Raw genomic sequence first — 16,628 nt, forward strand, 5'->3', positions numbered from 1 at the left:
TAGGGAAAGGTTAAATTTGTGAGAAATTGTATGATATTTCCCTTTGGAAAAAATTCTAGATATGTACAGTTAAATTTTAAGTGAATTAAATGTCCAAATGTTAATATTTTAAATAATTATAAAAAATGTGGGTGGTATTTTTATTGGATTCCTGGGGGAGAAAGTATATTAGGAAATGTATAAACATTTAGAATATTTTATCCTTGTTTATTATAATGCATTGTTTTAGGTAGTATTTTAGAAATTGGAATTTGGACTGCTCTTGTGATAGGTCATTTAACATATTCATTTAACTGCCAAAAAATTTGGTTTTAAATAGGAGATCAGACAGTGGAATAAATGAGGAACTACAATGTAGTCAACAAAAATAATAAGTATATCCACTAAGTATACAAAATACTGTATATGAACATAGATATGTTCTATTTATTAACCATGTTAGAGTGGATGTTTAAAGACGAGTCACAAGTAATTTTGGAGTGTTAAACAGTGTAAACTTGTTGAATTCTTTTAGTTTCCTATACTTTCAAGTGCATTTTAAAAACTAATGAAAAGAAATGATTTAAATGGAATATTTTATCTTGTTGAAATAATTTCTAACTTTATTATGGTATTTCTGTTTTTAATCTCTGCCTTGTCAGGCATAATGTGAAAGTATTAATTGAAGAAAGACTTTACTGTTCTGTATAAATCAGCTTATCATACGTAATATGAAAAGTAACAATTAAAACCTGGAATGAATTAAAGTATTTTCAGAGTAAAGGAAGTTTTAAATCTAAAAAAAATGAAGTAATGGCTGAGTAGCAGTTGAATCTAATATTAGAAAGGTCTTATTGAACAAACTCATTTCTTTTTGGTAACTGGTATTCTGGTTTTAACCTTTTGAAAACATGCTTTCTAGGTATTTTTATTTTGTTTTGACTCTCTGCTAAGGAAGATGAAGACTTAAGGTACTTTAAAAATGAAATAATGAAAAATTGATTCATTGTCATAAAAAAGGTGCTATAACTATAAAGTAATGTTGACCAACCAGAGCTGCTAATATGTCCAAATACATGTGTCCTTTTTTAGACTGACCACCTTGGGAGGCCATACTTGTATAATAATTAACATTTATTGAGTGAGTTTGTGAGTGTGTGAAAGAGAAGGAGAGAGGAAAAAAAAGTTATTAGAAGGGGCCATGACAGACTGCTCTAATGGGTCAAATTGTGGTTTTATTTATGTTGTTTTCCTAAAATTGTTCTTCATAAAATAGGATGTGATTGATCTCTAATTTGAGTAGTGACATCTCTTGTTATATGTTTTATGTGAAGTTTTGGGTTTACAATAGATTTTGGGGAGCAGTTCAGTAAGAATAGCATAATTAGGAGACAGGTGGTTGTATTTTGAGATGGGGTATTCTTTAAGGATGGTATGGTCTTTTATAATTTTTTTTTTTTAACATAGAATGGCTTTTGGGCAGGTCACTGCCATTTCTTTTTTTTTTTTTAATTAATTAATTTTATTTTTGGCTGCATTCGGTCTTCGTTGCTGCGCACGGGCTTTCTCTAGTTGCGGTGAGTGGGGGCTACCTTTGTTGCGGTGTGCGGGCTTCTCATTGCGGTGGCTTCTCTTGTGGAGCATGGGCTCTAGGCACACGGGCTCAGTAGTTGTGGCTCATGGGCTCTAGAGCACAGGCTCAGTAGTTGTGGCGCATGGGCTTAGTTGGTCCGCGGTATGTGGGATCTTCCCAGACCAGGGATCGAACCTGTGTCCCCTGTATTGGCAGGCGGGTTCTTAACCACTGCGCCACCAGGGAAGTCCCATTACATCATTAAATTTTGTCAACAAAAAGTTTGTGGGAAGCTTTTCTCTCTTGTTATATAAACATCTACATGATTATGCCCAGTGGCCTACAGAGACTAAAATATTTATGATTAGGCTCTTTCCAAAGTTTGTGGTATCCTCTGTTCTATAGCAGTGCTTCTCAAACTTGAATGTACATAATTTTCTGAGGCTCTTGTTAAAATATGGATTCTGATTTGGTAGGTCTGGAGTGGAACCCAAGATTTTGCTTTTCTTATAAGCATCTGAGGTGATAACAGATGCTGCTGTCAGTGGACTGCATTTTGAGAAGCAAGGCTCTAGTATTCAAGGTTAGGTAGATTTTTAGACAGGTATGCTAATATTTGTTAAGCATCTGTTATGTGCCAGGAGTTATACCAGGGTCTTTTGGATATACTGACTCTTTAAAATATCACAAAAACTTCTTAGAAGGTGTTAAGGACTACAGTGGAGTTGGGAACCCTAGTAAGGGTTTTCAGTTAGAAGCTAATTGTTTTGTTTTGTTTTCCCTTGAATGTACAGCTTCCTCTAGGACCTCATGGAGAAGAAGCTATACATCTAAGAAACAAAAACAATGGGAAACAAAATACCACATTGTTAGCTGGTGCAAGTCAAAGTAGGGATTAATGTCCTCATCTTTCCTGCTAGTCTCTTGGGCCAGCAACCAGCTTCCAAGCCAAAGAGTGGACATAGTATATATAGCACATACATGTTTTGTAAACATTTTCTCTCAGTCTCTTGCTTGTCTTTTCATTTTTATAACCGTGTTTTTTGAACTAGCAAATTCAAATTTTTGATTAAATCCAATTTATCATTTTCTTTTTTAAAAATTATTTTTTAAGAATTGTGGTAAAATATACATAAATAAAATTTATCATTTTAACTATTTTTAGATGTATGGTTCAGTGGCATTAAGTACATTCTGACTGTCCTGCTGCCATCACCACCATATCTCCAGAACTTTATCTTCCCGAGCAAATCTCTGTACCCATTAAACACTAACTCCCTATTCCACCATGTCCCTCAGCCCTTGGCATCCATGATTCTACTTTCTGTCTCTGTGAATTTGACTACTCTAGGACTCTAGTATAATAGCCATGCTATTTTCCACAGTGACAGCACCAGTTTACATTTCCACCACCAATACACAAGGGTTCATACAGTATTTGTCCTTCTGTGTCTTGCATATTTCACTTAACATAATGTCTTCAAAGTTCATCTGTGTTCTAGTCAAAATTTCCTTCATTTTTAATGCTGAATAGTATTCCATTTTATGTATATACTACATTTAATTTATTCATCCATTCATTCGTTGGTGGACACTTAGGGTGCTCTTTCCTTTTGGCTATTGGGAATAATGCTATCAACATGGATGTACAAATATCTATTTGAGTCTTTGCTTTCACTTCCTTTGGGGGTGAAGCACACCCACATACACACACTCGGAGATGGAACTTTCTGGATAATGTAGTAATTCTATGTTTAATTTTCTGAGGAACTGCCATACTGTTTTCCAGAGTGACTGCAGCAGTTTACATTCCCACCACCAACACACAAGGGTTCAAACTTCTCGACATCCTTGCTAACACTTGTTATTGTCTGTTTTTTGATAATAGCCATCCTAATGGGTGTGAAGTGGTATCTCATTGTGGTTTTAATGTGCATTTCCCTAGTGATTAATGATATTAAGGATATCAGCTTTAGGTCTTTATGTTTACGTATTTGATCCATTTTGAGTTAATTTTTGTATTCGGTGTTAAAGTAAGGGTTCAACTTAACATTTTTGCATGTGGATATCCAGTTTTTCAAATACCATTTGTTGAAAAAGCTTTTTTCCACACAGAATGGTCTTGGTGCTCTTATTTTTGGGCTCGCTATTTTATCCCATTGGTTTATATGTCTGTCTTTATACTAGATCATATATATATGTTTTGACTTTTGACAGAGCCACAAAGGCTGTTTATTGGTGGATGCAGAATTTTGCTGTTTTTGCTTTTCAGTGAATGGTGGTTAATAAAACAGGAAAACCACATGGAAAAAAATCCTTGCCCTCATACCATATGCAAATATTAATTTAGGATAAATCATGGACCTAAGCAGAAAAACATAAAACTTACAAAGATTACTATGGGTTTTTTTTTAGTTATTTCTGAGATATACATTTTAAAGTAATAACTAGAATTATGATTTATAACATTATACCAGAACATATAAGAGTTTTAGAAATTTCATGTAATGTCTGAAACATTATATTAACATATTTCCATACAAATAACCCAAAGAAAGTTTAGTATTGTTTTTTTGTTTGTTTGTTTGTTTTATACTGCAGGTGCTTATTAGTCATCAATTTTATACACATCAGTGTATACATGTCAATCCCAATCGCCCAGTTCAGCACACCACCATCCCCACCCCACTGCGGTTTTCCCCCCTTGGTATCCATACGTTTGTTCTCTACATCTGTGTCTCAACTTCTACCCTGCAAACCGGTTCATGTGTACTATTTTTCTAGGTTTCGCATACATGTGTTAATATACGATATTTGTTTCTCTCTTTCTGACTTACTTCACTCTGTATGACAGTCTCTAGATCCATCCACGTCTCAACAAATGACCCAATTTCATTCCTTTTTATGGCTGAGTAATATTCCATTGTATATATGTACCACTTCTTCTTTATCCATTCGTCTGTTGATGGGCATTTAGGTTGCTTCCCTGACCTGGCTATTGTGAATAGTGCTGCAATGAACATTGGGGTGCATGTGTCTTTTTGAATTATGGTTTTCTCTGGGTATATGCCCAGTAGTGGGATTGCTGGATCATATAGTAATTCTGTTTTTCTTTTTTTTTTTTCCTGTATGCGGGCCTCTCACTGCTGTGGCCTCTCCCGTTGCGGAGCACAGGCTCCGGACGCGCAGGGTCAGCGGCCATGGCTCACGGGCCCAGCTGCTCCGCGGCATGTGGGATCTTCCCAGACCAGGGCACGAACCCACGTCCCCTGCATCGGCAGGCGGACTCTCAACCACTGCGCCACCAGGGAAGCCCTGTTGGTATCATCTTTAATTTCTTTCATCAGTGTCTTATAGTTTTCTGCATACAAGTCTTTTGTCTCCCTAGGTAGGTTTATTCCTAGGTATTTTATTCTTTTTGTTGCAATGGTAAATGGCACTGTTTCCTTAATTTCTGTTTCAGATCTTTCATCATTAGTGTATAGGAATGCAAGAGATTTTTGTGCATTAATTTTGTGTCCTGCAACTTTACCAAATTCATTGATTAGCTCTAGTAGTTTTCTGGTGGCATCTTTAGGATTCTCTATGTACAGTATCATGTCATCTGCAAACAGTGACAGTTTTACTTCTTCTTTTCCAATTTGCATTCCTTTTATTTCTTTTTCTTCTCTGATTGCCGTGACTAGGGCTTCCAAAACTATGTTGAATAATAGTGGTGAGAGTGGACATCCTTATCTCGTTGCTGATCTTAGAGGAAATGCTTTTAATTTTTCACCATTGAGAATGATGTTTGCTGTGGGTTTGTCATATATGCCCTTTAGTATGTTGAGTTAGGTTCCCTCTATGCCCACTTTCTGGAGAGTTTTTACCATAAATGGGTGTTGAATTTTTGTCAAAAGCTTTTTCTGCATCTGTTGAGATGATCATATGGTTTTTATTTTTCAGTTTGTTAATGTGGTGTATCACATTGATTGATTTGCATATATTGAAGAATCTTTGCATCCCTGGGATAAATCCCACTTGATCATGGTGTATGATCCTTTTAATGTGTTGTTGGATTCTGTTTGCTAGTATTTTGTTGAGGATTTTTGCATCTATATTCATCAGTGATATTGGTCTGTAGCTTTCTTTTTTTGTAGTATGTTTGTCTGGTTTTGGTATCAGGGTGATGGTGGCCTCATAGCATGAGTTTGGGAGTGTTCCTTCCTCTGCAGTTTTTTGGAAGAGTTTGAGAAGGATGGGTGTTAGCTCATCTCTAAATGTTTGATAGAATTCACCTGTGAAGCTGTCTGGTCCTGGACTTCTGTTTGTTGGAAGATTTCTTTTTTTTTCTTTTTTTTCTTTTTTTGCAGTACACGGGCCTCTCATTGTTGTGGCCTCTCCCGTTGCGGAGCACAGGCTCTGGACGCGCAGGCTCAGCGACCATGGCTCACGGGCCCAGCCGCTCCGCGGCATGTGGGATCTTCCTGGACCAGGGCACGTGGGATCTTTTCGGACCGGGACACGAACCCGTGTCCCCTGCATCGGCAGGTGGACTCTCAACCATTGCGCCACCAGGGAAGCCCTTCGGTTCTTTTTTGTAGGTCCTTTTCTTCTCTTGTGTTTCCCACTTAGAGAAGTTCCTTTAGCATTAGTTGTAGAGCTGGTTTGGTGGTGCTGAATTCTGTTAGGTTTTGCTTGTCTGTAAAGCTTTTTATTTCTCCATCGAATCTGAATGAGATCCTTGCAGGGTAGAGTAATCTTGGTTGTAGGTTCTTCCCTTTCACCACTTTAAGTATATCATGCCACTCCCTTCTGGCTCGTAGAGTTTCTGCTGAGAAATCAGCTGTTAACCTTATGGGAGTTCCCTTGTGTGTTATTTGTTATTTTCCCCTTGCTGCTTTCAATAATTTTTCTTTGTCCTTCATTTTTGCCAATTTGATTACTGTGTGTCTTGGCGTGTTTCTCCTTGGGTTTATCTTATATGGAACTCACTGCGTTTTCTGGACTTGGGTGGCTATTTCCTTTCCCATGTTAGGGAAGTTTTCGACTATAATCTCTTCAAATATTTTCTCTGGTCCTTTCTCTCTCTCTTCTCCTCTGGGACCCCTATAATGCGAATGTTGTTGCGTTTAATGTTGCCCCAGAGGTCTCTTAGGCTGTCTTCATTTCTTTTCATTCTTTTTTCTTTAGTCTATTCTGCAGCAGTGAATTCCACCATACTGCCTTCCAGGTCACTTATCCGTTCTTCTGCCTCAGTTATTCTGCTATTGATTCCTTCTAGTGTAGTATTCATTTCAGTTACTCTAATGTTTATCTCTCTTTGCTTGTTCTTTAATTCTTCTAGGTCTTTGTTAAACATTTCTTGCATCTCCTTGATCTTTGCCTCCATTCTTTTTCTGAGGTCCTGGATCATCTTCACTACCATTATTCTGAATTCGTTTTCTGGAAGCTTGCCTGTCTCCACTTTATTTAGTTGTTTTTCTGGGGTTTTATCTTGTTCCTTCATCTGGTACATAGCCCTCTGCCTTTTCATCTTGTCTGTCTTTTTGTGAATGTGGTTTTTGTTCCACAGGCTGCAGGATTGTAGTTCTTCTTCTGCTGTCTGCCCTCTGGTGGATGAAGCTGTCTAAGAGGCTTGATGGAAGGGACTGGTGGTGGGTAGAGCTGACTGTTGCTCTAGTGGGCATAGCTCAGCAAAACTTTAATCCGCTTGACTGCTGATGGGTGGGGCTGGGTTCCCTCCCTGTTGGTGTTTGGCCTGAGGCAACCCAACACTGGAGGCTCCCTGGGCTCTTTGGTGGGGCTAATGACAGACTGTGGGAGGGCTCACGCCAAGGAGTAATTCCGAGAACTTCTGCTGCCAGTGTCCTTGTCCCCACGGTGAAACAGAGCCATCCCCCAACCTCTGCAGGAGACCCTCCAACACTGGCAGGTAGGTCTGGTTCAGTCTCCCCAGGGGTCACTGCTCTTTCCCCTGGGTCCTGATATGCACACTACTTTGTGTGTGTCCCCCAAGAGTGGAGTCTCTGTTTCCCCCAGTCCTGTTGAAGTCCTGCAGTCATTTCTCACTAGGCTTCAAAGTCTGATTCTCTAGGAATTCCTCCTCCCATTGCCAGACCTCCAGGTTGGGAAGCCTGACATGGTGCTCAGAACCTTCACTCCAGTAGGTGGACTTCTGTGGTATAAGTGTTCTCCAGTCTGTGCGTCACCCACCCAGCAGTTATGGGATTTGATTTTACTGTGATTGCGCCCCTCCTACCATCTCATTGTGGCTTCTCCTTTGTCTTTGGATGTGGGGTATCTTTTTTGGTGAGTTCCAGTGTATTCCTGTCGATGATTGTCCAGCAGCTAGTTGTGATTCTGGTGTTCTCGCAGAGCATGTCCTTCTACTCCGGGTATCTTTTTGAGTTCCAGTGTATTCCTGTCGATGATTGTCCAGCAGCTAGTTGTGATTCTGGTGTTCTCGCAGAGCATGTCCTTCTACTCCGCCATCTTGGTTAAATCCACTATGTTTTTTACTTTGGGACATGCAGAGTTTCCTTGGAAAGAATAGAAAAATAATAACTGTAAATAGAAAAATTAGATAATTTTCACTTCGCCAAAATTAGACACTTCTGCTTGTCAAACATTAGGAAGAAAATGGAAAAAAAATTCAGAGCCTTGGAGCAAATGCTCTTCTTATCTATCTGTCTATCATCTGGCAATGACTGTTTCTGATGTAATAGCAGGATCAGAAAAAAATTGGAAGTCCTGGTGATACTTGAAAGTACACTGTCAGGAGTATACTTATAATAGAAACCAGATTTCAGGGACCTAAGGAGGATAGGGTTATAAATCACTAGTTCAAGGAAAGGATTAAATGATAATATTAATAGCATGAAATTCAAGCAAAAGTTTTTTTGTTTTTGTTTTTTCCTTTTTAGAGACATAAACAAGGCAGAAGGAGGCAGGGAGGGACAAGATGCAAGAGAGAGGGGGGTTACATGCAAATGCAAGATTCCTTGAATATCAAGAAGGAATGGGATCAAAAGCAAGAACCGAAGGCTTTAGTTTTTTGAAGGTAGCTACCTTTTTGTCTAAGGTGGAAGAATGAGGAATGGCCAGGGAAGATATATGCAGGTACAGGAATGCTAATAAACATGGAAGGATGGCCATTATCCATGTAGTCCTCTATCCAGATGAAGATAGAAGGTAATGAAGGGAACTTTAAAGGGTAATATCTATAGGAATAGCTCTTAACCTTTAGGAGAGGAATGTCAGGGTACATGGAAGTGGTCTAGTGTAATTTATTTGTAATCCTGAATTCTGATAATATCCTCCCTACTCCCTTTGAGAATCAATTATTTATGTCAGTTCTAAGGTTTTTTCAGTAGAGAATTAGCAGACATGGATAAAATAATTTTTAAGAGTTTAATTGAACTTTAACTAGAATTTGTGGTGCTTTAGTTTGCATAGTAGCAGTTGCAGGAGGGCACTCATTTTCCCCCCTTAATTTTCAGGGTTATTGTTTAATAATAGATATTACCTCAGTTATCTGCTTGATATATGTGTGTTTTCTGTCTGATAGAAACTGAAAACTATCAACTGTACAAAAATTTTTGGGGATGTGATAGTAATAAGAATCTTCCCAGTTTGAAATTAGTCAGATAAAGTATATATAAAGCAAAATAAGTAATAATACCACTTAGTGCCAAAATTCTGTATCAGCTTAGAATAGTGAGATTGCATTATGAGAAGTGGTATTTTTCAGGCTATGGACCTGGGTCCATTAATGGCTCATGAAATCAGTTTAATAGCTCACAATCAGTGTTTTTCCTTTTTAATGGACTAGAATAGAGTAGAAAATATTGGAGTGTACTGCATACTGTAAGAAGTATTTGTGGAACTTTTAATATATGTATGTATGTGTGTACTGATTTGGGTGAAAATATATGTCTTAATGTAGATTGCAGTCAAAAGTATTGGAGGGGCTTCCCTGGTGGCGCAGTGGTTGAGAGTCCGCCTGCTGATGCAGGGGACACGGGTTCGTGCCCCGGTCCGGGAAGATCCCACGTGCCACGGAGCGGCTGGGCCTATGAGCCATGGCCGCTGAGCCTGCACGTCCGGAGCCTGTGCTCCGCAACGGGAGAGGCCACAACAGTGAGAGACACTCATACCCCCCAAAAAAAAAAAAGTATTGGAAATCCACCATCACCATAGATTATTTTGATAAATAATTGTGGACATTATAAAAATCTTTAAGTCCTTACTTTCATTTGTTTTTAGAATTCACTAAGTTTATATTTACATCTGAACTAATTACATACACATACTTTGTGCTGTGTGTATATAAATACATATATATGTATGTGCATGTACTTTTTTTTTTTTTATCTTAATAGGTGCAATGGATGAGCTTCATAGTCTGGATCCAAGAAGGCAAGAATTATTGGAAGCTAGATTTACAGGAGTTGCAAGTGGGAGCACTGGGAGCACGGGCAGTTGCAGTGTTGGAGCTAAAGTGAGTAAAATTGTAATCTTTATTTGACATTTTTTCCTTGTATTAAATGATATAAAATATATTTTGTAAAGGATCCCTACATACGTACTTAACAGCAAATTATACTGATTATAATTTTTACAATGTGTAGAAAAAAATCCAGTGTTTTTATACCTGATTTCTAGTATAGCATAATATATTTTGGGGCATTATGTTATAATGTAGTGTAACAGGTTATAGGTTTCAGGGATAAAAAGGATCTTGGTAGATTGTACTGCCTTTCTCCCATTTACATAATTTTTACCTCTCCTGTCCTTTGTTTTTGATTCTTCCTTGCCCCAACACCCATGTTTCTATTGTGTGTTTCTATCTGTACACTAATCCACTGCTGCTCACTGCTGCATAAACTTAATAGTGTATATGTTGGGCCTTCCAGTGGTAGATATCAGGCTGTCTCCAGCTCCCCACTACCTCACACTGCAGTGAATTTCTTGTAATTGTTCCCTTATGGAACTTTGTGAGCATTTGTTTAGAATATATTCCCAAGAGCAGAATTGATAAGGCATAGGGTATGTATAGATTTAAATTGAATAAACAGCACAAGATTGCTATTCAGAACAGTTCTGTAAAACTAACCTGCACTCTTAGCAGATTAGTTTTATACAACTGTTTCTATATCTCCATATCCCAGAAACACTTTGCATCATCCAGATTCCTCATTTTTGATAGTCCAGTTGGTACAAAATAATGTATCTTTGTCTTACTTGTACCACCAATTATTTTGAGCATTTCTTCAATGCTTGTTAGCTTTTTGGGAGTCTTATAAATTGTTCCAGTTCTTTGCCTAGTTTTCTGTGAGAATTACTTTCTTTTTCAAACTGATTTTCCCATGTTCCTTGTATATTCTACATATTTATTCCATATTGATTACATACAGGGCAAATAACTTTTGCTGTTTTGTCATGTCTGTTAACTTTGTTCATGGTATCCATCATTGTACAGAACTATTTAATTTTGTTGTATTCAAACCCACCAATTTTTTTGCTTTATGGTTTGTACCTAAGAAAAACAGTCGTCACCATTAACCATCTGGGTCAAATAGACCTTTTTGCTATGTTTATATTTTGTTATTTTACTAATTTACAACAATAAGAATAAAACTATAATGAAAAACAACTTTATTAGAAATTTTAATATGAATTTAAACATACTGAAAAATCACTTTGTATCAAGTAAATCTTGGTGCACAAACATCATAAAAGATGAAGGATATTGTTATGTGTCCTTTGAGCATAATGAAATGGTCCAGGTTCTTGTTGCAGAATATTGCATGGTAAAGTCCTTCAGTTGAACGACTTAACTGATGAGAATACCATGTTTCCCTTTTTTTTCCCCTTAGAAATATATTGTCCAATTCATTGATTCTTGAATTTGAGAAAATTCATCTAGGATACTGTCATTTGAAGACTCAGATTTCATTTATACAGTCAGTGTCACCAGTTTTAGGTGCTGTTATCTCTTTGTATTTATTTTCTGATTTGTCTAATAATTATAAATTGTCTCTGTCATTTTCTTCTCTTGATTATCTTAAGTGGAAAATGAAAATTTCTTAATTCTCAGCTGGAGTCAGTGAAAGCTAAAATCAGACTCCAAAGATGGTTTCGTAGTCATTTATACATTTTTGAAAGATGATGTGGTACTTTGGGCAAGGCAAGAAGACAACTAAAAGATCATAATTTATTTGACTATTGCATTGTCCTTTTAGGTCATTAAATCTGTGTTGTTTTTCTATTTCTACTATAATAAATTATCACCAAGTTGCTCAAAACAGTACAGGTTTATTATCTTACGGTTCTGTAGCATCAGAAGTCTGACACCACTCTCATTGGGCTAAAATCAAGGTGTCTGCAAGGCTGCATTCCTTTCTGGGGGCTCTAGGGAAGGATCTTTTTGCCTTGCCTTTTCCAGCTTTGAGAGGCTCCCTGCATTCCTTGGGTGGTGGTTTCCTTCCTCCATCTTCAAAGGCAGCAATGTTGTATATCTCTTACGGTTCTTTGGCAGCCACATGTTTTGGACCATAGCCTAGAAGGTTCTTCACTTTTAAGTACTCGTGATTAGATTGGGCCCACCCCAATTTGGATAACCTGGTATAATTTCCCCAACTCAAAATTCTTATCCTTAATCACATCTGCAAGTCCCTTTTGCCATGTAAAATAACAGATTCTGCTGTTCAGGGCATGGACATCACTGGGAGGCCAATATTTTGCCTATCATACCATCATTCTTCCATTTTCTTTTTATTTTAGTGGTTTTTCTTTGTATTAGCATAGTTGGGAATAATTGATGAACAGTGATAAGTAATGATGAGTTCCTAGGATGGTATAATAACAAAATAGAGGAAAAGTAAGATCAGTAAGATCCCGTAATGTATTGTAGATTGATGAAAGGCCAGTGGACATCTGGTAATTAATTGCAAGCTAGAATGTGTTTTATTCTATTAAAAATAAATCTTAGTTTTATTCTATGGATGATCTCTAAGAAAGAATAAAAATCCTGAAATATTAATTATTATAAACAGAATTACTTGAAAAAGAAGCTAAAAAACTAAAATTGGGTCCAGTGGACTCTGATGGTATATTCTAAAAGTTAAATACTTCTTCCTCACCCCTGAGGCACAAAGATATTCTGCAGCTCCTTCTATTAATTGTACAGTTTTACTTTTATATTTACTCTTTAGTCCGGGGCCTTATCTTTTACATAGTCTTGTTAGAGATCGAGTTTTATTTTTCTCCATGTAGTAAACCAGTTTTCTCCACAATGCTTCTTAAATTATCCATATTTTCCCACTGACTTGTGCTGGCACCTGAATCATATATTAAGTTGCCATGTGTATATACCAATCTGTGTCTGAGATTTCTCTAATGTTCTGATGGTCTCTCTGTGTTCTTGTGCCAGTATCACATAAAAAAGAATACAGTTGTATTTTGGTATGTCTTCTTTATATGGTAGAGCAAGTCTCTCCTTTAATCTTCTTTTGTAAGGTTGACCTCATTATTTATGGATCTTTATTCCCTCATATAAAATTTGAGCATCTCTTTATTTGCTTGTTAGCATTTGGGGATTATTCTTCTATAATAACTTATTTGTATGTTTTCCCTTAAAAGATTCAAATGGAATTTTTATTCTGAATGCACTGAATTTATAGATTAATTTTGGGAGTACTGAAATCTATAAGATTAGGTTGTCCCATCCAAGTACATGAAATGTCTTTCCATTTGTTCAGTTCTCTCTGTAGAGGTCTTAAGAATTCTTGGCTAGTTTTTATGAATATGGGGGGCTTATTCCTGGATACTTTAAAGTTTTTGTGGCTGAAGTATTTTCTATTATATTTTCTATTTGGCTATTGCTGACCTAGGGTTTTTAAAAATTTTTATAGGCTGGTCTTGTATGTAGCAGTCTTGCTTTTGTCTCTTATTGGTTGTACTACTCTGTTGATTCTCTAGGTTTCTCTAAGAGAAATAGTTATCTTCCCCCAATTTTTTTTTTTTTTATATTGGTCATGAGCTTCAGTACTATGTCTTGTTGAGAAGGAATCATCTAAAGTTTCTCCATTAAGTGTTGTGTTTGTTATAGGTTTTGTGTGTATAACCATGACCAAATTACAGAAGAACTTTTCTGTTACTGGTTAGTTAAGAAGTTTCTGTTTGTTTTAAAAATAATAAGTATAACAAATTTTTAAAAAAAGTTGAAGTTTGCATTGCTGTGATAAACCCTACTTGGTTATGATACACTATTCATTCATTTTTGGCTGTGATGGGTCTTCGTTGCTGCACATGGGCTTTTCTCTAGTTGTGGCGAGCAGGAGCTACTCTTCATTGCAGCGTGCGGGCTTTTCACTGTGGTGGCTTCTCTTGTTGTGGAGCGTGGGCTCCAGCCGTGCGGGCTTCAGTAGTTGTGGCATGTAGGCTCAGTAGTTGTGGCTCGTGGGCTGTAGAGCACAGGCTCAGTAGTCGTGGTGCATGGGCTTAGTTGCTCCGCGGCATGTGGGATCTTCCTGGACCAGGGCTCAAACCCATGTCCCCTGCATTGGCAGGCAGATTCTTAACCACTGTGCCACCAGGGAAGTCCCTGATACACTATTTAAAAAAATACTTTATTAGGGGACTTCCCTGGTGGTCCAGTGGTAAAGAATCTGCCTTCCAGTGTAGGGGACGCAGGTTCGATCTCTGGTTGGGGAACTAAGATCCCACATGCTGTGGGACAAATAAGTCTGCGCACCACAACTACTGAGCTCACGCGCCTCAACGAGAGAGCCTGCATGCCGCAAACTACAGAGCCCATGCGCTCTAGAGCATGCACGCCACAACTAGAGAGAGAAAACCCTCACGCCACAACTAGAGAGAAGCCCATGCACTGCAACGATGTCCCGACGCAGCCAAAAGAATAAAGATAAATAAATATTAAAAAATACTTTTGGATTTAATACATGATTAACTATTTTAGTTAGGATTTTTACATATATGCTTATAAGAGAAATAGATGCACAGACCTGAAGAGTAATAATTTAGTGAGTTTTGACAAATGTGTACACTCGTAGTAATCCATTTTCCTTTTAAGATACAGAACAGTTTCATCACTCTACCTTGTCTGTTTTATAAAACAGTGTCACACTAGCCCCATAAAATGAACTGCTGCTTCTTTCACTATTTTCAGTTTTTTCAACATCCTGTATGTGGTACAAAATGTTCATGGGAAGATAAGTAGACATTTACCTGTAAAATTGTCTTGGCCTGGGGTTTTTTGCAAGGAAGGTCTTTCACTACCATCTAAATTTCTTTAATATTACTTAGTTTATTAATCTATTTCAATTAAGCTTTTCAAACTTATTAGTGTATGGTTATAACACTTAAAAAAATCTCCTTTGTTATTTCATTTCCGTTTATTCTTCCAGTTCTTTTCTGTTCATTCTTGGCCAGAGCTCTGACTAATCAAAGAAACAGATATTGGTTTTAATCTATTTCACTTTTTTTTCCCCCATTGATTTCTGTCATCATAATTTACTTGTTACTTTGGATTTGCTTCGTGGCTGTTCTTCCAGCTATTGAGTTGAATGAATCAGGTTATTTATTTATTTATATAAAGACAGAATTAACATACGATAAAATATATAGATTTTAAGTGTTTGGTTATGAGAGCCCCCCCCCCATGGTTTTTATTAAGTTATGCATAATTTACATAGGGTAAAATTCACCCCTTTTTATCATATAGTTCTGCTATAAGTTTTGTGAATGTATACAATTGTGTAACTCCCACCACAATTAAGATATAAAATAGTTCCCAAAATACTCCCCAGTGTCCTTTTGCACTCTACCCCCTTTAGGTTGCCTCTGGCAACCACTGATCTGTTTTCTGTTTTTATAGTTTTGCCTTTGCAAGCATGTCATATAAATGGGGTAAGTATTGTAAATATGTAGCCTTTTGAGTGTGACTTTTTATAAGTTAGCTTAATGCATTTCTTTGAGATTCATTCATGTTGTTGTAATGTTACCAGTAGTTACTTTTTATTTAATAGTATCCTATTGTATAAAATATACAACAATTAAAAAAATTTACTGAAATATAGTTGACTTACAATGTTGTGTTTCAGATGTACAGCAGATTCAGTTATACATACATATATATGTATATATATATATACTCTTTTTTAGATTCTTTTCTATTATATGTTGTTATAAGATATTGAGTATAGTTTCCTGTGCTATACAGTAGGTCCTTGTTGATTATCTATTTTTTATATAGTAGTGTGTAAAAGTATACCACAGTTCTTTTTAATCCATTTCTTCTAGATGAGGAACATTTAGGTTACTTTCAGTATTTTAAGAATTACAGATAAAGCTACTATAAACATTTGTATATTCCCTCCTCTTAGATTATTAGTTATTTTGAGCTATTCTTTTGTTACAGACTTATAATTTATTGCATTACATTTTGAAAATACAGTTCATATGGCATCAATCCTGAAATGTGCCTGTTTTATAAACATTTCATATCTAATAGCTCCTAATTGTATTTAACTGATTATTGATGTATACCTTTCAGCTTTATGCATTTCAGCTTGTAGTTTATCAGTTTTTGCTTGATGTATTTTGAGGCTATATTTTTACATGCATATATCTTCTTTTCGTTTCATGACTGTATAATTTTATTTTAAATACTTGGTTTTTTTCAAATCTTAAGAATACCATCCTCAACTTTCTTTTGGTTCATGTTAGGTATATATTTTTCTATTCTTTAATTTTTATTGTTTTTAAGTGTGTTTCTTGTAGACAATATGTCAACTTTTTTTGATGGAATATGAGCATTTTTATCTCTTAAATGGTGGGTTTAGTCCGTTATACTTATTATAATTATTTTTATTTTCTGACTTGGTTCTGCCATCTATTGGCTGATACCTTCTAATCGTACTTGACTTTTATTCCCTCCTACTCGTTGCTTTCCATTGGACAAATGGAGTTTTTCCTGATGTTTTAAAGTTACATATTCTAGTTTTAGTTTTATGATGACACTCTATACCCATTTTTTTATTTCTGTTCTCTCAAACTGATATTTATGCAT

At 36.6% G+C, this 16,628-nt stretch overlaps 1 protein-coding gene across 1 annotated transcript in view; it reads left to right on the plus strand.

Moving 5' to 3' along the window:
• Positions 1-16,628, plus strand: part of TLK1 (tousled like kinase 1) — a 151,880-nt gene that overhangs the window by 33,723 nt on the left and 101,529 nt on the right. Inside the window, exon 2 of the mRNA XM_007446344.1 lies at positions 9,916-10,034. Coding sequence (XP_007446406.1) covers positions 9,916-10,034 — 119 coding nt within the window. The remainder of the gene's footprint in view (positions 1-9,915; positions 10,035-16,628) is intronic.

Source organism: Lipotes vexillifer, unplaced genomic scaffold (genome assembly GCF_000442215.2).
Source record: "Lipotes vexillifer unplaced genomic scaffold, Lipotes_vexillifer_v1.1 scaffold2000, whole genome shotgun sequence".
NCBI lineage: Eukaryota > Metazoa > Chordata > Mammalia > Artiodactyla > Lipotidae > Lipotes > Lipotes vexillifer.